Raw genomic sequence first — 24,444 nt, forward strand, 5'->3', positions numbered from 1 at the left:
GGTAGGGTTGCAAAGCTACTGGTAGTTTACCAAAGTTACCGTAATCTTAAGTATTTTTGGTAATTAACAGAAAATATATGGCAATCTATCGTAACTTTGGTCATTTATACTTTAACTTTTTTTTTTTTAAATGTATTTATTTATAGTATTCATTTTTTATATCAGCCTCCATATTGTCCATGAATTTCTAATAGATAGATCATATGGTTCTAGAGAAAATAGACTAAATATACTGAAACAAGCATCTAATCAGCAATGGCATTATTTTCAATTAACTCTGCAACTCTTCCAACTATTGACTTTTTTCACAACTGCCACCAGTTTGGCACCAAAACATTGACAACAAATACATTTACATTTAAGTCATTTAGCAGACACTCTTATCCAGAGTGACTTACAAATTGGTGCATTCAATTTAGGATAGCCAGTGGGACAACCACCCTTTTTTTTTTCTTTTAATGGGGGGGTGTCAAATAAATAAAAGTGTGTGAAAAAATATATAAAGGATATTTCATGCTGAAACCGTCATATTGAACAACAACGGTATTCACTAATATAAGGATATTTTACAGCTTTCATTCTATTTTTTATTTGAAAATCATCGTATTTAATTATTTCATGTATTTTACATGTGAGAAGGACATACAGAGGGCCAGAGATAATTAAGACACCTGTCAAAATCTGAAGTACCCAAAAGGGCCACTAGATGTCTTGTGATGGATTACATAATTGTTTTTATTTTATTTTATTTATTTAACCTTTATTTAACCAGGTAAGCCAGTTGAGAACAGGTTCTCATTTACAACTGCGACCTGGCCAAGATAAAGCAAAGCAGTGCAATAAAAACAACACAGAGTTACATATGGGGTAAAAAACATAAAGTCAAAAATACAACAGAAAATATATATACAGTGTGTGCAAATGTAGCAAGTTATGGAGGTAAGGCAATAAATAGGCTATAGTGCAGAATAATTACAATAGTATTAACACTGGAATGCTAGATGTGCAAGAGATTATGTGCAAATAGAGATACTGGGGTGCAAAAGAGCAAAATAAATAACAATATAGGGATGAGGTAGTTGGGTGGGCTAATTTCAGATGGGCTGTGTACAGGTGCAGTGATCGGTAAGATGCTCTGACAACTGATGCTTAAAGTTATTGAGGGAGATAAGAGTCTCCAGCTTCAGAGATTTTTGCAATTCGTTCTAGTCATTGGCAGCAGAGAACTGGAAGGAATGGCGGCCAAAGGAGGTGTTGGCTTTGGGAATGACCAGTGAGATATACCTGCTGGAGCGCAGACTACGGGTGGGTGCTGCTATGGTGACCAATGAGCTAAGATAAGGCGGGGATTTGCCTAGCAGTGATTTATAGATGGCCTGGAGCCAGTGGGTTTGACGACGCAACATGTAGTGAGGACCAGCCAACAAGAGCGTACAGGTCACAGTGGTGGGTAGTGTATGGGGCTTTGGAGACAAAACGGATGGCACTGTGATAGACTACATCCAATTTGCTGAGTAGAGTGTTGGAGGCTATTTTGTAAATGACATCGCCGAAGTCAAGGATCGGTAGGATAGTCAGTTTTACGAGGGCATGTTTGGCAGCATGAGTGAAGGAGGCTTTGTTGCGAAATAGGAAGCCGATTCTAGATTTAACTTTGGATTGGAGATTCTTTATGTGAGTCTGGAAGTTGAGTTTACAGTCTAACCAGACACCTAGGTATTTGTAGTTGTCCATAACATCCTTGAAAGATACCAAAATTCTGGTAGTTTACTGGTAAACTTAGAAAGTTTGCAGTAATATACCCTCCCTTTGCAAGCCTACTACTAGGTAAATATTTTTTGTCCAATATATCTCAAAACCTCTCCATGCAGATTTAAAGAAAACAGTGGACAATTATGTTGCAAGTTGTTTCCCATCTGTTTAAAATGTTACAGCTATGTTGGGCAACTTAGCACACTGCAAGGGCAGTTTTTTTGTGCCTGAGTCTGTGTTTTTAATTGGCTAACCACATTGTCAACCTGCCTCTAACTGAATATTATTTGCTCCTGCAGGTGACAAGCAGCCGCCTACACGAACTGGAGCAGGAGAGGCTGCAGATGCAGGAGGAGCGAGAGATACTGTCACGGCAACAGGATGCCATGAGGGAGCATGCGGGCCCGCGTGAGTTACGTATGTACCCCACCACTTACTCGTTGTTGGATCTGAATGGAACAAAATATACAATTTGACAAACATTGAAATATTGCTTGTGTTTTCTAGACCGTGAAATAATGGTGAGAATGTTACTTTCATATCATGTAAAGTGTATTGGATATGCACAATGCCTATTCCAATACAGATGCTCAAAAACATGCAGTTGGTGATACTAGAGAACTATGACTACTTCTTTATGACATCACTACTCGAAAGAGTGGGCAGAGTGGGAAGTGGGGGTTATATCATTGTAATAGAAATACTAGTATTACTGAGAAAAGCCCCTCAGACCATGGCAATTTGACATGTCCGTTCTAGTAATTATATTTCTGTGGGTCCTATGACGAAGATAAACAGGCCCATGTTCTTTTGCAAACATAAGGTTGGTTTATTTCCTTGATTAGAGCTACATTTGACTATTTGTATGACTCATTGTCATCGTCATCAGCCACTCATTGGTATCATCTTATCACTCAATGACGTTTTAACAATTTTAATTCTGTTTCAAATCCTTTGTAATTTTAATTTATATACTCTGTTATTACTGTACTTTACTGAATTCCTATAGAAAGGGTGACCATGATGATTAATTCATGTTGTAATGAAGTTTGCAATTGATCATTGTTTTTTGATGGAAATCCTCTGGGATAAAACGGAATCCTGGAACATTTGTAACCCAAGCACCGCATCTGACAAAAGTCTCACCTGAGTCATGTTCATTAGGCACCAAACGTAAGAAAGTGGACTGAAACAGGGAGGAATACCTTGACTTGACCAATAAGACACACTTGTTTTCCTTTCCAAAACATTTTAAAGCATTTTCAGCTGCATTACCTCCATCCAGTACTATTTCAAGGTATTCCATAGGTTAATGAACAATCCCTAATGAAAAGGCAAGTAATACAGCAAGGACATGAATTCAATGTACACGGAGCCATTTCAGTAACACCTCACTCCTGCTCTCACCTCACGGCATTGGCTCATCCATCCTCTGCCGACACAGCTTTAACCAATACCACAACAGCACATGCAGGGAGGCCCCGCCCTCTAATTTTTTCACCTCTCGCATCCTTTCTCCTCAAGTCTTCCTCCTTTTTATGACAAAACAAGTGCATGTTGAAATACTGTGCTTTCTTATTCCTATAGGCCTAGTTGAAGCTGCAGTCGATGCAGCACCTGAAGCAGGTGTGTCCCACATCAGAGCATGGCCAGTCTATCTATGTTACTTTTTAGTCTGTAGTCGAGTGGCACTTCACAAATATATTTTTTTAACCCCCAAATACAGCAACTCACAAAAAATGCTTGGCGCTTGCTTGCTATGGGCTCACTCACTCAATCACTAACCCTTGCTTACGCTTTTTATTTTTGATTCACTTTTCTATGTCATGGTTTGTCATGTTAATGTCTTATGAGTCAGCGTGATCATTCTCATGTTATTTATGATTGAGCATGATTGAAGGAATCGGATGAGCTATATTTTGATACATGATACTGTAAGCTTAAGTATTTCCTCATTGGCAATCATCTTTGCTCCTAGAGTTTAGCTAACCCTAACCTTACTTCACATTATCCATGCTAACATCGTGACAATGTCCACTACCTTTGGAGTTAAGATGATTGCTCAATTAGGAATTTGTCCCACCCCTTGCCTGTAAATGCGTATGAGGCATGGATATTGCAACGTCTCAGCACTGTCTACGTGCTTGTTCTGTGGTTTGCACTCTCTTACCCTTTTATCTGTTGTACTAATACAATGGGGGTTTTGATCTCCTGGGTAAAGCAATGTTGGTTGGTTTAATGTTGGTTGGTTGGTTGGTTAAATGATGGCAGCGGATTACTAAAGGGATATGTTGGCTATATGCTGGGAAGATACTGGGAGTAAGATTGTTAGACCTGTTATATACAGTAGCTACGTGATGCTGAAATGGCGGACTGTATTGGGGACATTTTGTTAAAAGCAGCCAACTCAATACTGTAATGATTTTAAAATGAATAAAACACCAATTTAGAACTTCTGAGACAAAAACAGCTAAATATACTTAGATTTTACATGAATAGTAAGGCTGTAACTGATTTTCGGTTTATCGACCGACAGTCCACAACAACTCCATCTCAGCATCCTGTCCTGTCCATTGCCTGAATGAAACCTGTATGTCCAAAATCGTTGACTCCTCCCATCTGAAGCGACCTTGTGTGTGACGACTTCCTTCCATCCTTCCTTCCCTCCCTTCACCCCAGACCTCCTGGAGGAGACGGAGAAGCTGATGGCTGAGAAGGTAGAAGTGCAGCGGCAGGCAGAGAAGGAGAGCCTGAACCTCCTGCACCAGGTGAAAACACTGGAGGCTGAGCTGGAGGAGCAGGTCAACCGCGTCATCGAGCTGGAGCATGCCCGCAAGACTGAGAGCGGCGACCTGCTGCAGCAGATCCAGGCCCTGGAGAAACAGCTGGAGAAGAACCGGAGGTTCCTGGATGTAAGAGAAAGAGGGGAAGGGAGATATGAGGGAGGGGGGATGGATGCATGACTGGATGGATGGATATGGATAGAGAGATGAGAGAGATGGATGGATGGATGAATGGGGAGAGAGGGAGGGGTGGTTGGGAGAGGACCATAGGAACTATATTGTTTAAAGGTATACAGATGTACATGAATGTTATATGAATGTGCATGTTGTTTTTTGGGGATTAGGCAGTGCATAAAGCACTAAACTTGATACATAATTTATTCATCATCCATGCATTTCTTGGGGTCAGTCAGATTGGCACTGAAACAGAGAGATGTTTCCCATTTATAATTTAATTTGATATGTTATGGGTATTTCCCTTAGCTACTCTCCTTTAAAGGCGTTGTCTTAAAATCTGATCCCCAGGAGCAGGCCATCGACCGGGAACACGAGAGGGACGTCTTCCAGCAGGAGATCTTGAAACTGGAGCAGCTGCTAAAGAACAGCCAGAAGCAGCAGCCCGGCTCTGAACAAAGAAGCAGAGAGGTAACAGTTAATGGCCCCAGCATTGAGCCCTGTGGGACCCCACAGGCAGTTTCTCCCTCCTTTTGTTCCCTCACAATGGACTGTTGTGGCTCTGTACACGAGGGCTCAGTGTCAGCCAGGACAATGGGGAGGTAGAATTACCTGTGGTTACCAGAATATGATCCCAGACTAGTCAAACTGGAACTGTTGCATCAACATGTGTTGTGAAGGATAATGGACATACAGTACAGTGGATATAAAAAGTCTACACACCCCTGTTAAAATGCCAGGTTTTTGTGATGTAAAAGAATGAGACAAATCATGTCAGAACTTTTTCCACTGTTAATGTGACCTATAATGTAAACAATTCAATTGAAAACAAATTGAAATCTTCGAGGGGGAAAAATGAAAAATAAAAACCTTACAATAACCTGGTTGCATAAGTGTGCACACCCTTAAACTAATACTTTGTTGAAGCACCTTTTGATTTTATTACAGCACTCAGTCTTTTTGGGTAGGAGTCTATTAGCATGGCACATCTTGACATGGCAATATTTGCCCACTCTTCTTTGCAAAAGCGCTCCAGATCTGTCAGATTGCGAGGACACCTCCTGTGCACAGCCCTCTTCAGATCACCCAGAGATGTTCAATTGGATTCAGGTCTGGGCTCTGGCTGGGCCATTCCAAAACGTTAATCTTCTTCTGGTGAAGCCATGCTTAAAGGTGGAAAAAGTTCTGACATGATTTATCTTTGTCTCATTCTTTTACATCACAAAAACCTGGCATTTTAACAGGGGTGTGTAGACTTTTTATATCCACTGTATATGCTGGATGGGGTTTTGTTGTTCCATTTTTTCGGGGCGAGGGCTTGGTGATATTATTATTATTTTTTAACTGTGAGGGGGTTGTGGATATTATGTGATTGTAATGCATTTTGTAGAACTAGTATTTAAGGCTTTTTTATGTAATATTTTATTGAACATAATAGGTTTTAACAGTGGTTTTGTCCTTGTCACGGAACACTTAATATATTTTGTATCTTTCGAAAAAAGCAGTGTTCATGGAGAGGTTGTAGCTATCTTTCTGTAGTAAATATCATTTCTGCTGAGCATCATCGTCATCTGGACCATGGAGGTCTGTCTTTGCATTATAATGGCATGTGCTATCATAACAGCTGTGATATACTGCTTGTCTCTGGTTTACTGTACGTCAACTGAGTTGTTGTGGCTAGTTTCTGTGGTCAGAGTCTTCAGCTGTATTATAGTGGCATGTGTTGTGGAAACTTTTCACTAAAAGTCACTCAGAATTAGTTGAATTGAATTATAGTTGTCTCTTTTTAAACATCATTATAGATACTGTAGTGGCCTGTTTTTGCTAAGCTAAATGCATTTAGCTTTTCACAGCAGCCTTTCTCTGCTATCATAATCTTAGCGCCATTCCTTCTCCCTCCACCTGCGCCTATTAGTCACTGCTATGCTCATTAAAGGCCATTCTCTCTCCCTCTCTCTTTCCTCCTCTTCCTCTTTCCTCCTCTCTCCCTCTCTTTGCCTCTCCTATGGCAGGTGGATCAGCTGACCTCCCAGGTATTGCTATTAGTTGCATTGAAACAGCCTCTCTCTCTATTAGCGACACTCCATCAGCTGCATGGTAGCAACCTGTCATTGCAAACCATGTTAGAGCCCCCAACTTTCACTTCCTCTGCTCTCTTTCTCCTTTTTGTCCCTTTAAATATTCCTCTGTCGACCGTAGCAGGTGGATCCTCTGCCCTCCCAGCTATTAGTGCTGCTAGCGTCATTGAAAAGGCCCTTCTATTAAAGATCATTAGCTGCACTCAAACCCCACCTCTCCCTCTTCCCCCCTTTCTCTCCTCTTTCCCAATTCATCTCCCTTTCTCTACCATGTAGCAGGTGTGGATCCTCTGACCTCATAGAATTGCTCCCGTTTACATTAAAACTGCCGTTGTTCAGCCGCACCATAGCATAACCATCCTTGTTTCTGCTTCCCTTCTGCTCCTCTGCTCTCCCACACGGCAGGTGGCTCAGCTAATCCAGCAGCTATTGCTAGTAGCTAGCGTATACTGAAATGCAGCCTCTCTCATATTGAAGCATATCATCCATTCTGCATAATGACTTTCTTTGCCATCCTTGCCGAAGCTCTCCTCTTTCCCTCTACCCCCTAGTGATGGGGAAAGAAATCGATACAGTTACATATCGCAGTATTATTTTTGGACAAAATTATATCGGTACTTTGACTCCCAAGTATTGATTTGTAAAATACATTTGAAATGTTTTGCTACGCAGCATTAGCTAGCACTATTTGGCTGTACCTGCGCCAAAACTCTAGTATTTGTCATGCTATAGCTTGTTCTCATCTTCTTTTTAAATAGTGAGCCAACATGTTTACAGCACTTTTATTATATAATTTTCTCATGCTCTCTCTGAGCAATATGTTTGGAACATCAAATTGCAATAAAATCGCAGTATCGAATAGCAATACATATAGAATCAGGAGAATCGCAATATATATCGTATCGGCACCTAGGTATCGTGATAATATCGTATCGTGAGGTCCCTGGCAATTCCCAGCCCTACTACCCCCTCTCTTTCCCTCCCTCTCTTCAAAACGGCAGGTGGATCAGCTGACCTCCCAGTTACTGTGTTGTGTTGCTACTAGCTAGCCACATTGATACATTGAAGATACAGACTGTACGATCCTCACTGAAACCCCTCTTTCCCTCCTTCTCTCCTCCCTCTCCTCTCCCCTCCTCATTCCTCTCCTCTCCCAGGTGGATCAGCTGACCCAGCAGCTGAGGGAGAAAGCGGACTGGTGCAGCGAGCTGCTACTGGCGTCTGAGCAGTTGCAGCGCGAGGCGGGCGAGCGCAACGAGGAGATCGACAAGCTGGAGGGCCGCATCCGCGAGCTGGAGCAGGCTCTGCTGGCCAGCACAGAGACGGTGAGAGAGACGAAGGGAGGGGGGGATGGATGAAGTGAGAGAGAACAACAGAGAGGAAGATGAAAAAGAGAGGAGAGGGACAAGGAGAAAAAGAGAGCGTGCAAAAGAGAGTGCAGTGGGGAGAGTTAAAGGTAGCTAGAAAGGGAGAGAGAGACTCCTCCTACTCATTCCTGCTCTGCTGTTGATGATGCTGTGTTAAGGTTAGCGGGGGTGTGTGTGAGAGAATGACAGCGTGAAGCTACATGTGCATATGGGTGTTTGTGTGTGCATTAGTAAGAAAGGAGGCTGAGTGTACAGACAGTACCTGACGTCATGGCTGAGAATGTGTGTGTGCCCATAATAATGAGTACTGCAACCAAGTACTGCATGTGTCAAATTCGTTCCACAGAGGGCCGAGTGTCTGCTGGTTTTCACTCCACCCTTGTACTTGATTGATGAATTAAGGTCACTAATTAGTAAGGTACTCCCCTCACCTGGTTGTCTAGGTCTTCAAAAACCAGAAACCTGGCCTCCCGAGTGGCGCAGTGGTCTAAGGCACTGCATCGCAGTGCTAGCTGTGCCACTAGAGATCCTGGTTCGAGTCCAGGCTCTGTCGCAGCCAGCCGCGACCGGGAGACCCATTGGGCGACACACAATTGGCCCAGCGTCATCCAGGGTAGGGTATGGCCGGCAGGGAGGGAGGGATGTTCTTGTCCCATCGCGCACTAGCGACTCCTGTAGTGGGCCGGGCGCAGTGCACGCTGACTCGGTCGCCAGGTGTACAGTGTTTCCTCCGACACATTGGTGCGGCTGGCTTCCGGGTTAAGCGGGCACTGTGTCAAGAAGCAGTGCGGCTCGGTTGGGTTGTGTTTCGGGGGACGCACGACTCTCGACCTTTGCCTCTCCCGTGTCCATACGGGAGTTGCAGCAATGGGACAAGACTGTAACTACCAATTGGATACCACGAAATTGTGGAGAAAAAGGGGGTAAAATACCAGGGGGAAAAAATTAAATAAATACAAAATAAATAAAAAACGCAGACACTCGGCCCTCCGTGGAATGAGTTAGACACCCCTGAAGTACTGCAACCAATATCACTGTTGGCAGGCTGAAACAGAGCAGTGAAAGAAATGTCCCCATACCTTGCTACTGCCCAGATGATTAAGTGCATGAGATCGCAGCTACTGTATATGATGTATGGCTGTGTGTGGCTATCCTGAGATTTGAGTGTGTGCTTGTGTATTATTGCGTGTGCTTGTGTGTGTACATATTTGCTTGTGTGTGCGTGTGTGTGTTCGCCACATGTGACTGGTTGCTAAATAATAATGTTGTGTGTGTGCATTGCGTGCATGTGTGTTTCAGGTGGAGGATAAGAGGCAGCATGTGTCTGTTAGTGAGCCTGGGGACTCCTCACTGGAGGCTCAGCTACAGACGGAAAGAGAGGCACTGGACAGGAAAGAGAAAGAGGTAATGTATTGGTCTTATGGGGGGTTTCTTTCTTTCGCATTTTTGGAAGAGAATTTATAAGTAGCCAATCCAGCACAGTGTCAAAGCTAGCCAGCTAAAATCTCAATTGGTTATCACGTCCCCGATGATTTACAAAAAGTGGACCATTCCTCTACTTGTTGAATCCCTTTGCCCGCCATTTTTCACTTCGCCTCAAATCACACTCCTTCAATTACCAATAATGGGCACAACACAAGTCCCCACTTAGATTTCAAGTCCCCTGTTCATGTGTCGTCGCCCTGGTCCTCAGTTAGATAAATGAGAACACACCAGCCTGACTCCCCCCTTCCCACTCCTCCCCTCCAGATCAGTAACCTGGAGGAGCAGCTGGAGCAGTTCCGGGAGGAGCTGGAGAACAAGAGTGAGGAGGTGCAGCAGCTCCACATGCAGCTGGAGATCCAGAGGAAGGAGCTGAGCACCCAGCAGCAAGACCTGGAGACCAAGGACAGCCTGCTCCAGGTAACCGGCCACCACACAGCTAGGCTAGTACAGAGCATTCGGAAAGTATTCAGACCCTTTGACTTTTTCCACATTTTGTTTCGTTACCGCCTTATTCAAAAATTGATTAAATTGTTTTTTTTTCCCTCATCAATCTACACACAATACCCCATAATGACAAAGCAAAAACTGTTTTTTAGAATATTTTGACATTAAAATAAATATATATGAAATATAACATTTACATAAGTATTCAGACCCTTTACTCAGTACTTTGTTGAAGGACCTTTGGCAGCGATTACAGCCTTGATTCTTCTTTGGTATGACGCTACAAGCTTGGCACACCCGTATTTGGGGTGTTCCCATTCTTCTCAGCAGAGCCTCTCAAGCTCTGTCAGGTTGGATGGGGAACGTCGTTGCATAGCTATTTTCAGGTTTCTCCAGAGATGTTCGAACGGGTTCAAGTCCGGGCTCTGGCTGGGCCACTCAAGGACATTTAGAGACTTATCCCGAAGCCACTCCTGCATTGTCTTGGCAGAAGGACAACCATCTCTGCAGCACTCCACCGATCAGGCCTTTATGGTAGAGTGGCCAGACGGAAGCCACTCCTCAGTAAAAGGCACATGACAGCCCGGTTGGAGTTTGCCAAAAGGCACCTAAAGGACTCTTACCATGAGAAACAAGATTATCTGGTCTGATGAAACCAAGATTGAACTCTTTGGCCTGAATGCCAAGTGTCATGTCTGGAGGAAACCTGGCACCATCCCTACGGTGAAGCATGGTGGTGGCAGCATTATGCTGTGGCGATGTTTTCAACGGCAGGGACTGGGAGACTAGTCAGGATCGAGAGAAAGATGAACGGAGCAAAATACAGAGATATCCTTGATGAAAACCTGCTCCAGAGCGCTCAGGACCTCAGACTGGGGCGAAGGTTCACCTTCCAACGACCCTAAGCACACAGCCAAGACAACGCAGGAGTGTCTTCAGGCCAAGTCCTTGAGTAGCCCAGCTAGAGCCCAGACTTGAACCAAATCTAACATCTCTGGAGAGAACTGAAAATAGCTGTGCAGCGACGCTGCCCATCCAACCTGACAGAGCTTGAGAGGATCTGCTGAGAAGAATGGGAACTCCCCAAATACAGTCATGCCAAGCTTGTAGCGTCATACCCAAGAAGACTTGAGGCTATAATCGCTGCCAAAGGTGTACAGAGTAAAGGGTATAAAATCTTATGTAAATGTGATATTTCAGTAATACATTTGCAAAAATGTCTAAAAGACTGTTTTTGCTTTGTCATTATGGGGTATTGATTGAGGGAAACAATAAGGCTGTAACGTAGCAAAATGTGGAAAAAGTAAAGGGGTCTGAATACTTTCCAAATGCGCTGTAGGTAACCTTAGCCCCCACACAGCCAGGCTAGCATGTAGGCAGCCTCAGCCACAGCGCAAGGTAGCACGTCGGTAGCATTAGCCCCCACACAGCCTGGCTAGTATGTAGGTAGCCTCAGCCACAACGCTAGACTAGCATGTCGATAGCTTAGCCAACACACAGCAAGGTTAAAATGTAGATATACCCAAGCCAGACAGTTAGACTAGCAGCAACCAGGTAAAACACAACAAATAAGGATAACATGTACTTCAAGCTGCAAGCACACAACAATCCAACATATATTGGTAGCCTCAGCCACGAAACAAGGCTAACAATTACTATAGCAGCAGTTCCCAAACTAGGGGTCGTAACCCCATGTGGGGTCGCCTGATATGAAAATGGGGTTGCGGGAGAATTTCCCAAATCCTGGAGAAAAAAAAAATATATATATATATATATATTATAATATAATCTTTGTATCTCAAAGTCATTGTAATGTTGTTAACCTTAAAAATGTAAATTAAAATGATTAAAATCAAAAATATATAATTCTACCAGAGAGCACTGTTAGTTCATGGGAAAGGCACACTTGACCTTTGCTCTTGAATCATTCCCACAGTGAATGGCTAGGCCTGCTATGCTATGAAACCACACACTATTGCAGAGACTTTAATATTACCGGCCGCAATTGATATGGTGAAAACAATGTGTGGGGAGGCAGAGGCACAGAATACCTTTGTCAGATAACAATGTTAAATGAAGAATTTATGCTATTGCTAGCAATCAAGAGGAAACTGATTGAACGACTCAAAACCTCCCCAGCTTATGCTCTCCAAATGGACGTTAGCTGCGAGGGCCGAGATGCCCATGCATTGACTTTTGTTCGCTATACATGTCGGCGGATGCTATTCACGAGGACATATTGTTCTGTCTCACGATTCCCGAGCATGAAACGGCACAGGGGATGTTCAGTGTGCTGCGTTGCTATATTGACGAAAAACAGATTCCATGGGATCGAATGGTGGGCTTTTGCACAGATGGGGCTCCATCTATCATGGGACAGCGGGCAGCCCTCTGCACTCTAGTTATGAATGTCTCCCTCTGCCATATGGATGCATTGTATGATACACCGAGGGCAACTGGCGGCCAAAGAGCTGAGCACAGAACTCGGGGATATACTGCAGCAGGTAAACTAAATCAAACAACATCCACTGCGCGCATGCCTGTTCGCAGTGCTCTCGTCTGCATTAACACCAAATAGGCCTATCGATCCAGGTTGGATATGACAGCAGAGATGAGGTGCGCACTGTCGACCACGCCCCATGACTTTGAGACGGTCCTACACGACATGCATCAAGCACACCCATCTCATTAGTGGTGGTGAAATAAGAAACATTATGTCAGACTGATTTGCAATTGACTGCCTCACATTAAAAGTATGTGATGGTGAGTTGAAGACAATCAGAAATACTGTTAGAATGTTTTTCAATTGACTGCCCCAATAAAAAAGTAAATACTGGCTGTTAATTACAACAACAAATAAATCACATTGATGGGGTTGTGAGAATTTTCAGATATCAAAATGGGGTCGTGGGCCAAAAAAGTTTGGGAACCCCTGTACTATAGGTAATCCTTAAACCAACAAGGTTGAGACATGGTATCCATCTGCTAAACAAAGCTACCTAAAGACAGACCATTCAAATGATATATCAAAGGATAAAACAAGTGTGCTGTATGGTAACCGTTGCTACACTACAAAAACATATTACAATGTTTATCGATACTAAAAAACCTGCTAAAAGATTCAAACCAGATGGGATGGCGTATCGCTGCAGAATGCTGTGGTAGCCATGCTGGTTAAGTCTGCCTTGAATTCTAAATAAATCACAGACAATGTCACCAGCAAAGCACCCCCACACCATAACACCTCCTCCTCCATGCTTTACTGTGGGAACTACACATGCCGAGATCATCCGTTCACCCACACCACGTCTCACAAAGACACGGCGGTTGGAACCAAAAATCTCTTTGATTCCATATGTGTTATTTCATAGTTTTGATGTCGTCACTATTATTCTACAATGTAAAATATAAAGAAAAACCCTTGAATGGGTGGGTGTGTCCAAACATTTGACTGGTAGTGTATATGCCACATATGGGACCTGTTGGGTTAATATTTTGGTGATAGGTAGTATCCCCACCCCAAAGATAAAGAAATCCCCCCCCCTCACTGTTCCCTACTGTCTTAGTCCCAGTTTAAGGGTGATTGTTTTGTGTTGAGAGCCAGCAGATTATAATCTCCGACATATAATAAACTTTTGAAGGTGATGGAGGAGAAGGACAGGGATATAGCGCTTCTTAATGAGCAGATGGCTAAGCTTCAACACACGGAAACAGCCCCTGACAACAAGGTAACCCCATATACATATATGTTAGACAGACCACTTGTTCTTCTGTTCTCATATATGTATATCTTTGTGATAGTGGATCACTGTGTGTGTTGTGTGACAGCCGTTCATTTTATTTGTTATTTTTGTTGTGGCGTAACCCACCATTTTATTTTAGGTTTTGGTAAGTAGGCCTCTGTTGTGTTGTGAATTTTTCTTTAAGTTGGCTTACTAAGGAGACACTTGGAACACCCTAGAAATGTCCAACAAATCAGAATTGGTACCTGAAGTAGAATTATTACAGTTGTCCCAACCTAAAATGTAACCTGATTGGCTGAGACTCATATTATCTATCACATAATTATTATCAGTATTAACTATATTGCCGTGGCACAACTGTGTCTCAGGTTTACTAGAAAGCATGAGCCGGTCTTTTTCCTCAACTTCATCCTTATTCCTACATACACTGCTACGTCCTTCCCTTCAGGAAATTGACGCGAGGGATGAGCTACTGCGGGAGCTGGAGTCCCAGGTGGAGTGCATGCGGAGCGAGCAGCAGCGCCTGAAGAGGAACAGCGAGGAGGAGCTGGAGCAGCTCAACGCCGTTATCGACAAGCTCCAGGAGGAGCTGGCCAACATCGAACGGAAGCAGTCCTCGGAGACGGACGAAGAGCTCAAGGGCCAGTTGGAGAGCCAGGTCGGAGGTCCCAGCAAGGAGGATTACGACGAAATGAAGCAAAAGATGGACCTGGCCACCCAAGAGCTGGACACCATCAAAGCCGAGCACTGCTCGCTCCTGGAGAGGTACCGGTGCTTGCAGGAGAGCAGACTAGCATTAGCCGAGTCGGAAAAGGAGCTGTCGGACGACATGGCAATGGAGCTGCAAGACGCCCTGAGGGAGAAGACGGCGGCATTCGTAGTGGTGCAGGCTCAGATCCAGGCACTGGAGCAGAGCACCACCTCCAGGGTGAAGAAGCTGAGCCTTTGCGTCCAGGAACTTGAGGCCTGTGTCGCAGAGAGGGACTCTGAACTGACCCGCTGCCGGTTCCTGGTGGAGCGGGCCCAGGAGGACGCCGACGACCTCCAGTGCAAGGTCCAGGACCTGGAGGACAAGCTGAGGGAGAGGGTGGCGGCCGTGCTTGTCAGCCAGGCCCAACTGGGCGCCATCCAGCAACAGTCTCATCAATCGCAGGAGTCCAAGGGCCAGAGAACCAAAGAATCCGGCCACCAGGATCCCAGCAGACAGATGGAGATACCGGACTTTTTGTTTGCAGGAATGTCCCACGCAGCGGAGATCCAAGGTGCCAAACATGGCCCCACTGGGAAGGTGGTCCTCCTGACGGAGAAGCTCCGCGAGCTGGAGGTAGGCCTGAGCGGCATGCAGAAGGACCAGGAGCTGCAGAAGCAGTTACTCTCCAGCTCCGAGGAGGTGGTGCTGGAGTACGAGAAGAGGCTGGTCTTGCTCATGGACCTGCTCAATCAGATGAGGACGACCAAGCCTGGTGGATGCCAGAGAACGTTTCCGGTCACAGAGGTAGGTGTTCAATTTAGCCTTCACTATTGCCTATGGGAGTTAGCTCTAGCCTGCACCGCCTCCTATGAATTTGTTTTAGGTGGGGTAGAGTTAGCCTGCGCTACTTTCCATGGATGAATGAATTCTCTTACGCCTACACTGCCTGTAGATGTTTTTCACAGTTTAAATGCTGACAAGCTGCTATCTCTTTGAACTCTGAACCAGACTGCATCTTTTGGAGGCAATGAGCCGGCTGTGTCTGAGATTCTACAGGAGCTACAGAAGGTAAGGGACGAGGCTTCGGCCACCAAAGAACAGCTCAGCAGTTACAGGGAGAGCAGCAATAAACTCCAGCAGGAGCTCAAGGTATGTAATATCACACTCAACAACCATGTTGGATTAATGCTCTATTATTATTGCATGAGAGGGAGTTACAATTATCACATATTTTCCTTTTCTAGGCAAAAGAGGTCGCAATAGCAAAGTTTCAAGAAGACCTTCAAAGGGTAAGAAACTAATGTGAAAGGGAGTTCCTCTGATTGCCATAGACACAGTACAATTCTACTTTGCCTTAGAGTTGCTAAAGTATTGCAATACTTTCTTGTTCTTGACATTATCTTAAATCCATTATCTTGAAATCCAAGTTCTAGAATTTCTAATGTCTAACTATTCCCCAGGTGTCATCGGGAGGCAGTGAGGCCAAGGTGTCGGAGCTCCATCGGGAGTTGAAGGAGGTCAAAGCGGAGGCTGCTTCCACCAAAGAGGAGCTCAGCAGCTACAGGGAAAGCTGTGACAAACTACGGGAGCTACTACAGGTATGAACACAGTCAACCAGTGTTCAGCAAAGCAAAGAACTATGGGAGTCACAGTCTTCCAGTGCCAAACTGAATTGTTGATTTTGTTAATTGTCTATTTTCTGTGGATAAAAGTACATTTTGAAAATGTTGACCAAATAAGAAGTTGTATGTGTAGTCTTTTCAGTGATTAACCAATCCGACCATTTCATTTTATTTTTTTGTACCAAAGGAGAGAGAGATGACCATAGCACATCTCAAGGGAGAACTCTACCAGGTAAGTTTATCTTGCTGCAAGGAAGAATATTCCAACTCTACTCAGCAATATGGAAAAAGATCTGACTATTGGCATGTCTTCACTTGTGTATGGGTTTTGGTGTCCCCTAACTTCACCTTTTGATAATCTCTGTCCTTTCACCTCCCAGGCCTCATTGGAAGGTGACGGTGCCTCCACATCCGAGCTTCTCCAAGAGCTCCAGGAGGTCCGAGATAAGGCAGCTGCTACCAAAGAACACCTGAACAGCTTCAGAGAGTGCAGCGAGAAACTCCAGACCGAACTCCAAGTCCGCGACCTGTCCATCGCTCAGCTCCAAGAGGAGCTACAACAGCTCAGAGTAGCCTTGGCGAAAACCGCAGAGTCACCATCACCACTATCCCCACTATCACCATCTCAGTCTCACTCACTCCAGCAGCAGCAAGCGCCACCCTCCCATCCGAAAAATAAAGGCTTCAAACCGCAAAACCAATGCCAAGGGGCCAAGGGAAAAATGGCCGCCGCTGCCAAAGACAAACCATCGCTCTCCAGGAAGAACTCTGTCGCGGCAAACCAAAAGTCTTCCGACAAATTGTCCGGTCAATCGGCTGGTCTTAATGGATCTCAGCGTCTGCCTCATACAGACGCTGGCACCCAGACGGATACATTTTCCTCCCAAACATCTGGCCAGCCCAGGTCTGTGTCGGAGGAGGAAGAGGTGGAGGAGATGATCGGGGAGTACCAGGAGAAGATCGTACAGATGCAGGAGCTGCACGCGGCAGAGATCCTGGACATGGAGGCCCGGCACATCGCAGAGAGCGAGGCCCTGAAGAGGGACGCTCAAATACTGGAGGAGGAGTGCAAGGCTCTCAAGACCGTTATCGAGAAGCTGCAACGCTCCCATGAGGTAAGTCCATTGGACGACATCTGGGTTGTGTTCATTAGGCACAAAACAGAAGTGAATAACAGAACAAAAGACTACCTGGAAGCTTGTTTTCGTTTTCTGTTTGTTTGTTTTCTTCTGTTTGGTGCCTAATAAACATGACCCAGATGATGAGTTTGACATTTTTATGGGGGAGTGGGGAGGTAAAGGAACTCAAACTTTTCTGTGTACTGACCTGGTTTCATGCCCTCCAGGCCCCCTCATCGAGACCAGAGCGTCCCGCAGGATCGCAATTCAAAGACGGCTACACCAGTGGTAAGTTGATGTAGTGTCGCATAACGCACCTCCATGCCAAATGTGAGCCTCTGTATTCAATGATATGCCGAATCGCTCTCAAGAGGTCACGTGTTTTCCCTAGTAATCACAATACCCTAGGCCAGGAATAATCAACTAGATTCAGCTGCGGGCCGATATTTTCTGGAGCGGATGGTCGGGGGGCCGGAACATAATTACAAATAATTTGTTGACTGCAAATTGACCTCAAGAAGCCCAAACAGATATAATATTTGACTAAAACATAATAATTTGTAACCTTGCTTACATTTGTATACGATCACGTGTCTCGCTATTATTCGTGGGAATACTTGGGAACAGAGTTCTTAAATGAAAATCACTTGGAGATGTTTATTGGGGGGAACCCTGCCCTAGGCTATGTAACACCGTCACACTTTTTTTTTTTTAACTAGGCAAGTCAGTTAAGAACAAATTCTTATTTACAATGACGCCCTATCAAGAGGCAAAAGGCCTCCTGCGGGGACGGGAGATAAAATAAAATGTAGGACAAAACGCACATCACGACAAGAGAGACACCACAACACTACATAAACAGAGACCTAAGACAACAACACAGCATGGCAGCAACACATGACAACACAGCATGGTAAAATCAATGCATAAATTCACTATGTATGCAAAAGTAGGTGGACACCCCTTCAAATCAGTGGATTTGGCTATTTCAGCCACACCCGTTGCTGACAGGTGTATAAAATCGAGCACACAGCCTTGCAATCTCCATAGACAAACATTGGCAGTAGAATGGCCTTACTGAAGAGCATAGGATGCCACCTTTCCAACAAGTCAATTCGTCAAATTTCCGCCCTGCTACAGCTGCCCCGGTCAACTGAAGTGCTGTTATTGTGAAGTGGAAACGTCTAGGAGCAACAGCGGCTCAGCCGCAACATAGCAGGCTACACAAGCTCACAGTACGGGTGCTGAAGTGCCTAGCGCATACAATCGTCTGTCCTCGGTTGCAACACTCACTACCGAGTTCCAAACTGCCTCTGGAAGCAACGTCAGCATAAGAACTGTTCGTCGGGAGCTTCATGAAATGGGTTTCCATGGCCGAGCAGCACAAGCCTAAGATCACCATGCACAATGCCAAGTGTTGGCTGGAGTAGTGTAAAGCTTGCTGCCATTGGACTCTGGAGCAGTTGAAACGCGTTCTCTGGAGTGATGAATCACGCTTCAACATCTGGCAGTCCGATGGATGAATCTGGGTTTGGCGGATGCCAGGAGAATGCTACCTGCCCCTGTGGTAGAAATATTTGACTCAAAAGTAGTCAACTCAAAAATATCTCTCAAGAAACTGGAGCTTGTGAATCCAAAAATTAGACTTTTCTTATCTAATAACAAAAGCCGAGCAGTTCCATGGAACGGCTGTCTCTCTTTGGCTTAGAGCTCCCTTTTATACACACACAAATGCACAAACATGCTTACATGGCATATACAGTTACTCCCCCTATGGCAAATTCCTAACTTATTTTAGTTCTGCACCACCCTTCTCTTTCAACGTCCAGCTGTCACACATGGTCCACTCCAAAAAGTCATGAATACTTTTCTATATGAAGCCTCTCATTTCTATTGGTTGCGTGGCTCAGGCCCTTTCTTAAAAAATAATATACATACATTCATTTAAAACACAGTTACATACTGCATGGCTATATTCCTTATTTAAGCATGCATCTGGATGATAAAATATCAAACATGTTTATTATATTTTACCTTTGGCATCTCCCTACATTTGCCTTAATGATACATAAAATATCTCTATACCCCAATGCATAGTGCCAACTGTAAAGTTTTATTGGTGGAGGAATAATGGTCTGGGGCTGATTTCCAAGGTTCGGGCTAGGCCCCTTAGTTCCAGTGAAGGGAGATCTTAACGCTACAGCATACAATTACATTCTAGACAATTCTGTGCTTCCAACTTTGTGGCAACAGTTTGGGGAAGGCTATTCCCTGTTTCAGCATGACAATGCCCCCGTGCACAAGGCGAGGTCCATACAGAAGTGGTTTGTTGATCGGTGTGGAAGAATTTGACTGGCCTGCACAGAGCCCTGACCTCAACCCCATCAAACACCTTTGGGATGAATTGGAATGAGCCAGGCCTAATCACCCAACATCAGTGCCCGACCTCACTAATGCTCTTGTGGCTGAAAGCCTTCCCAGAAGAGTGAAGGCTGTTATAGCAGCAAACTACCAAAGGACACTCCATGTTAATGCCCATGATTTTGGAATGAGATGTTCGACGAGCAGGTGTACACATACTTTGGTAATGTAGTGTATATACCATACAGTATCAACAAACACAGAATTTCACGAGTCATGGCATGACTCTTTTGAGTTGATGCACATGTTTTCTGGTGTTTGTAACAATGGATGCTTTACATGACTTGAGAAAGTGTTATTTTGCATGCCCATTCAAATAGAGTTTTGCTTCCATTGATATGCAATGTTAACCTTGTGTGTACCCTATTGCAGACAGCTGTTCTGAATGGAGTCAGCGGACAGGCTACGACCTGCCTAACCTGCAGCAGGAGTTCAGGACCACGCCAGAGGGAGCCAGGAAAGAGACAGACGAAGCACTGCCTGACAGAATTAAGGTACAAGAACTGCATTTGGCAATGTAAAGTTAAGCATGTCTTTATATGGCAATCTGTGTATATAAGTGTATTGGTGAAGATGTCTGGTTTGCATATGGTTTTATGTTTATGAGATGAATGTCTGTACATGTGTGTCCACTCCAGAACCTGCTCCGCGAAGTGCACCAGGAGGGCATGCAGGTGCTGTCCCTGTCAGCGCTGCCAATCCCAGAGGGCGAGGCTGACCCAGCCAGCCTGTTCCACCATGCCCAGGGCTGGCCCAAAGAGAGAGAGGCCTTGCTGGCCACCGTGGAGTCCCTCAAGGCCCTCATTACCCAGATTCAGACGCACAGCAGGGAAACACAGGTACAGTACTGGTAGCATTTGTACTATGTAGCACGGATACTTTGTGCTGGTAGCCTTTCTTCAATACAGTAGGGTTTTTTTTTTTTGGTCGCAGATTAAATGAAACATAGCTTTTAAGGCTTAATTGAGCCTTCAGAAACCCTTTTCTCTCTCATTTTCTATAAATATGTGTGTCAATGTGCTTGTGTATGTTCAGACCCCAGGTAGTGCGGACTGGCGTGGGGAGCTGCTGGGGGCAGTGCAGCAGGTGTTTGTAAGGGAGCGGAGTGTGCTGAAGAGCGCCCTCTATGCACGACTGGACCAGCTGGACACTAGCGACGCGATCATCCACCTCAACCAGCAGGAGCACTGGCTAGCCGAGCAGGTAGCTAACAAACACTTAAAACTCAGGTTAGCCTCTAACCTTAGCGTTACCTGCTTATCTTATTATTAGCATATTAACTAGCTGGAGAGTGGGATATAGCCAACAGGTAACAGAAAAATATCGAGCCGTTTTAGTCTAGAGTCTATTTCTCCACTTTGTAGAAAAACTTGGTGGTCATATGCATTCGTGTACAGTTGTTTTTAAGTTCCAAGGCTAAACTGTGTCTGTATATCTACAGGACGCCCATCACAGAGATGCCATGGGGATGCTGCAGACTGCAGACAGAAGCAGTTTGCTGACAGAGGTTCGGCAGCTCCGGGCCCAGCTAGAACAAATCCAAGCCCAGGAGCCTGGCAGGAGAGGCAGATCCAATCAAGGTCTGTAGTCTGGCCCTCCAGTGGTTTCTTATGCCGTGTGTGTGTTAGTTGTAAGGACACATAGGGATGATGGATGAATGGCTTGGGGGTCTGAATGGGTGGGGGCTGGATGGATGGATAAATTCATTGATTTATTGACTGACTAATATCTATAGTAAATTGTCTTCGATGAGGTCACAGCTATTTCACTCAGTGCAACCAATATCATGAATTTAAAAAGGATAAACAGCAGCTGATTCTAATGCCTTGCATGTTGTTTTGTCCGGCTGTTTGTCCCACACAGGTGTTGAGCAGCAGAGGGAGAGAGGTGGTGTTCCGGAGCCCCACATTCTGCAGCAGGCTGACAGGGCTCTGCTGGAGGAGCTGAAGGGAGAGCTGGCCCAGACCAAACTAGAGCTGGAGTCCACGCTCAAGGCCCAGCACAAACACCTGAAAGAGCTGGACACAGTCAAGTAAGGTTTTAATGCACGCTCACACAGTTAGACGCATAAAAGAGCAGAACATTCTCAGGTAAGACTATTTAGAGATATACAGAAACAAACATTGACTTACACTCCACTCCCCTTCCCAGCCTTGGTATTACATACATGTGTAGTTTACCTTCCTAGTTGCTGTTGGATGGATCCAACCCGGTGTCTTTGTTTCTAGAACGGAGGTGTCACAGAAGGCTGCTGAGGTGGACACCCTGGCGGACAGACTGGCAGACGAACAGAAGAAGGCCAGAGAGCTGCAGTGGGCCTTTGAGAAGGAGAAGTGTAAATCAGACAAGAAAGAGGAGCTGGAGAGAGAGGAGCTGGAGGTAATACAGTTTGTAGGAAAGGTAGAAGACTGTAATTTCACACAAGTGTGTTCAGGTATAATTGCCTACTTGTTTCCACGTCTTCACTTTAGTGTGTTTTACTTAAATGTAGTGTTTTACTGATATGTTCACCTTAGTCACTGGGGTATTATCTACTCAGGTGTGTTTCACAAGTATCTCTGTCTTTACACCCTGTCCCTCCAGGATCTCAAACTGGCCCTGGAGGAGCAGCAGAGTCACGTAGCCCAGCTGACCTCAGCCCTAGGCCAGGAGCGCCTGTCCACCTCCCAGCTGTCCCTCCAGGCCGAACAGGAGTGCTCCAGGTTGCAGACCCAGGCCTCACAGCTCCACGTCCAGCTAGAGTCGGAGCGAGCCCGGGCCCAGGAGCTGAGTAGCGCCCTGGAGAGAGAGAAGGAGCTCCGCCACCACGGCTCCTCCTGGAGAGAAAACCCAGAGGGGGAGGTGGCTGAGAGGGGGGAGGATGAAGTGGTGGGAGGGTCACTGTCATCCGAAGGTCTGCTAGAGGGACTGCAGAGGGATCTGAACAAGAAGCATGCTCAGGTGGGCTGTTTGTTTGTTTGTTTGTTTGTAGATGAAGCAGACATACACACACACGTACATACACACTAGTTTACTTACAGCAAGTCGTATGATGCACTATGAGTATGTGATAAAAGGCACTATCAATGTAGCCTCCTGGCTTTAGTCTAGAAAGGCTGTTTTGATGTTGTCACGATGCGTCGATAATGAAGGGGGGTGTGTTTTTACTGGTTGGTTTCTCCTCCGTGTCTTTCTCACTCAAACACCCACAGGCAAGGCCACACACAGCCTTCGAGCGCCGCCCCCTTCCATTACAACTGTTGGATTTTCAAGTCCAAACGAGAGGTCTCAACCCCCCCAGGAAAAAACGAACATTTGAGAGAACCAATCAATGAGTCCACAGAATTTCTGAGCGAATATTGCATTAACAAACGGCCTCCTGTCCAGACCAGTGAGTCACAGCTCTTCCTCGCTGTGTGGTCTCATGGGCCAGGCTGCTATCAATGCCCTGCACACAGGAGATTCACATAAAGTGCTAGCAAAAATATTGTGTTGGCATTATGACCAGTTAGGTCATGTGATTCTACACCCCCACTAAATTGTGCGACCATATTGGCTCATCAGGTGGTGCATCTGCTTTCTCCAAACTGTCATGACGACTTTACATAGGCATTACTACTATAGTGACTCTAGTTACCTCCACTTCTGCATTCCCACTAAATCCTGTGACCATCTATTCCCTCTTCAGGTGGTTAGTCTGCTGGATGAGGTGGAGGCCCAGAAGCTGGCGGCGGTGCGACGGGAGGAGGAGTTAACCTCTGCAGCTCAGAAGTCATGCCAGGACCAAGAGGCTCTGCGTGAGGCCAAGGGCCAGCTGGAAAGTCTGGGGGAGCAGGCACGGGAGGCCATGGAGCAGCTGAAGAGAGAGGTGCAGCAGGGGAAGTGGCTGAAGCAAGAGAAGGAGAGGCTCCAGGAGAGAGTGGTCCAGCTGGGAGAGACGAGAGAGGGGGAGAGGAGTAGGACGCAGCAGCAGTCTGATAACCAAAATGTGGGTCACATTTACAGTTGAAGTCGGAAGTTTACATACACTTAGGTTGGAGTCATTAAAACTTGTTTTTCAACCACTCCACAAATGTATTTCTAACAAACTATAGTTTTGGCAAGTCGGTTAGGACATCTACTTTGTGCATGACACAAGTAATATTTCCAACAGTTGTTTACAGACAGATTATTTCACTTATAATTTACTGTATCACAATTCCAGTGGGTCAGAAGTTTACATACACTAAGTTGACTGTGCCTTCAAACAGCTTGGAAAATTCCAGAAAGCTTTAGAAGCTTCTGACATCATTTGAGTCAATTGGAGGTGTACCTGTGGATGTATTTCAAGGCCTTCCTTCAAACTCAGTGCCTCTTTGCTTGACATCATGGGAAAATCTAAAGAAATCAGCCAAGACCTCAGAAAAAAAATGTATAGACCTCCACAAGTCTGGTTCATCCTTGGGAGCAATTTCCAAATGCCTGAAGGTACCACGTTCATCTGTACAAACAATAGTACACAAGTATAAACACACATGGGATCACGCCGCCGTCATACCGCTCAGGAAGGAGACTCATTCGGTCTCCTAGAGATGAACGTACTTTGGTGCAAAAAGTGCAAATCAATCCCAGAACAACAGCAAAGGACCTTGTGAAGATGCTGGAGGAAACAAGTACAAAAGTATCTATATTCACAGTAAAACAAGTCCTGTATTGACATAACCTGAAAGGCCGCTCAGCAAGGAAGAAGCCACTGCTCCAAAACCACCATAAAAAAGCCAGACTACGGTTTGCAACTGCACATGGGG

The 24,444-nt window shown here is 45.2% G+C and overlaps 1 protein-coding gene across 7 annotated transcripts in view; it reads left to right on the top strand.

Annotated features, from left to right (window-relative positions):
- akap9 (A kinase (PRKA) anchor protein 9) overlaps positions 1–24,444 on the top strand; it is a 129,286-nt gene that overhangs the window by 95,699 nt on the left and 9,143 nt on the right. For 4 of the 7 annotated variants that reach the window (XM_045226037.1, XM_045226039.1, XM_045226038.1 and 1 more), the window contains 23 exons: positions 2,052–2,169; positions 3,340–3,378; positions 4,432–4,664; positions 5,061–5,180; positions 7,945–8,112; positions 9,454–9,558; positions 9,904–10,056; positions 13,725–13,811; positions 14,275–15,321; positions 15,526–15,666; positions 15,762–15,806; positions 15,978–16,115; positions 16,327–16,371; positions 16,520–17,254; positions 17,485–17,545; positions 20,051–20,172; positions 20,317–20,517; positions 20,714–20,881; positions 21,120–21,258; positions 21,542–21,710; positions 21,907–22,057; positions 22,262–22,618; positions 23,346–23,645. In XM_045226037.1, the coding sequence (XP_045081972.1) occupies positions 2,052–2,169; positions 3,340–3,378; positions 4,432–4,664; positions 5,061–5,180; positions 7,945–8,112; positions 9,454–9,558; positions 9,904–10,056; positions 13,725–13,811; positions 14,275–15,321; positions 15,526–15,666; positions 15,762–15,806; positions 15,978–16,115; positions 16,327–16,371; positions 16,520–17,254; positions 17,485–17,545; positions 20,051–20,172; positions 20,317–20,517; positions 20,714–20,881; positions 21,120–21,258; positions 21,542–21,710; positions 21,907–22,057; positions 22,262–22,618; positions 23,346–23,645 (4,842 nt within the window). The remainder of the gene's footprint in view (positions 1–2,051; positions 2,170–3,339; positions 3,379–4,431; positions 4,665–5,060; positions 5,181–7,944; positions 8,113–9,453; positions 9,559–9,903; positions 10,057–13,724; positions 13,812–14,274; positions 15,322–15,525; positions 15,667–15,761; positions 15,807–15,977; positions 16,116–16,326; positions 16,372–16,519; positions 17,255–17,484; positions 17,546–20,050; positions 20,173–20,316; positions 20,518–20,713; positions 20,882–21,119; positions 21,259–21,541; positions 21,711–21,906; positions 22,058–22,261; positions 22,619–23,345; positions 23,646–24,444) is intronic. The other 3 variants (XM_045226042.1, XM_045226043.1, XM_045226040.1) reach the window with 3 other exon arrangements.

The sequence above is a fragment of the Coregonus clupeaformis genome, chromosome 17 (genome assembly GCF_020615455.1).
Source record: "Coregonus clupeaformis isolate EN_2021a chromosome 17, ASM2061545v1, whole genome shotgun sequence".
In the NCBI taxonomy this organism is placed as follows: domain Eukaryota; kingdom Metazoa; phylum Chordata; class Actinopteri; order Salmoniformes; family Salmonidae; genus Coregonus; species Coregonus clupeaformis.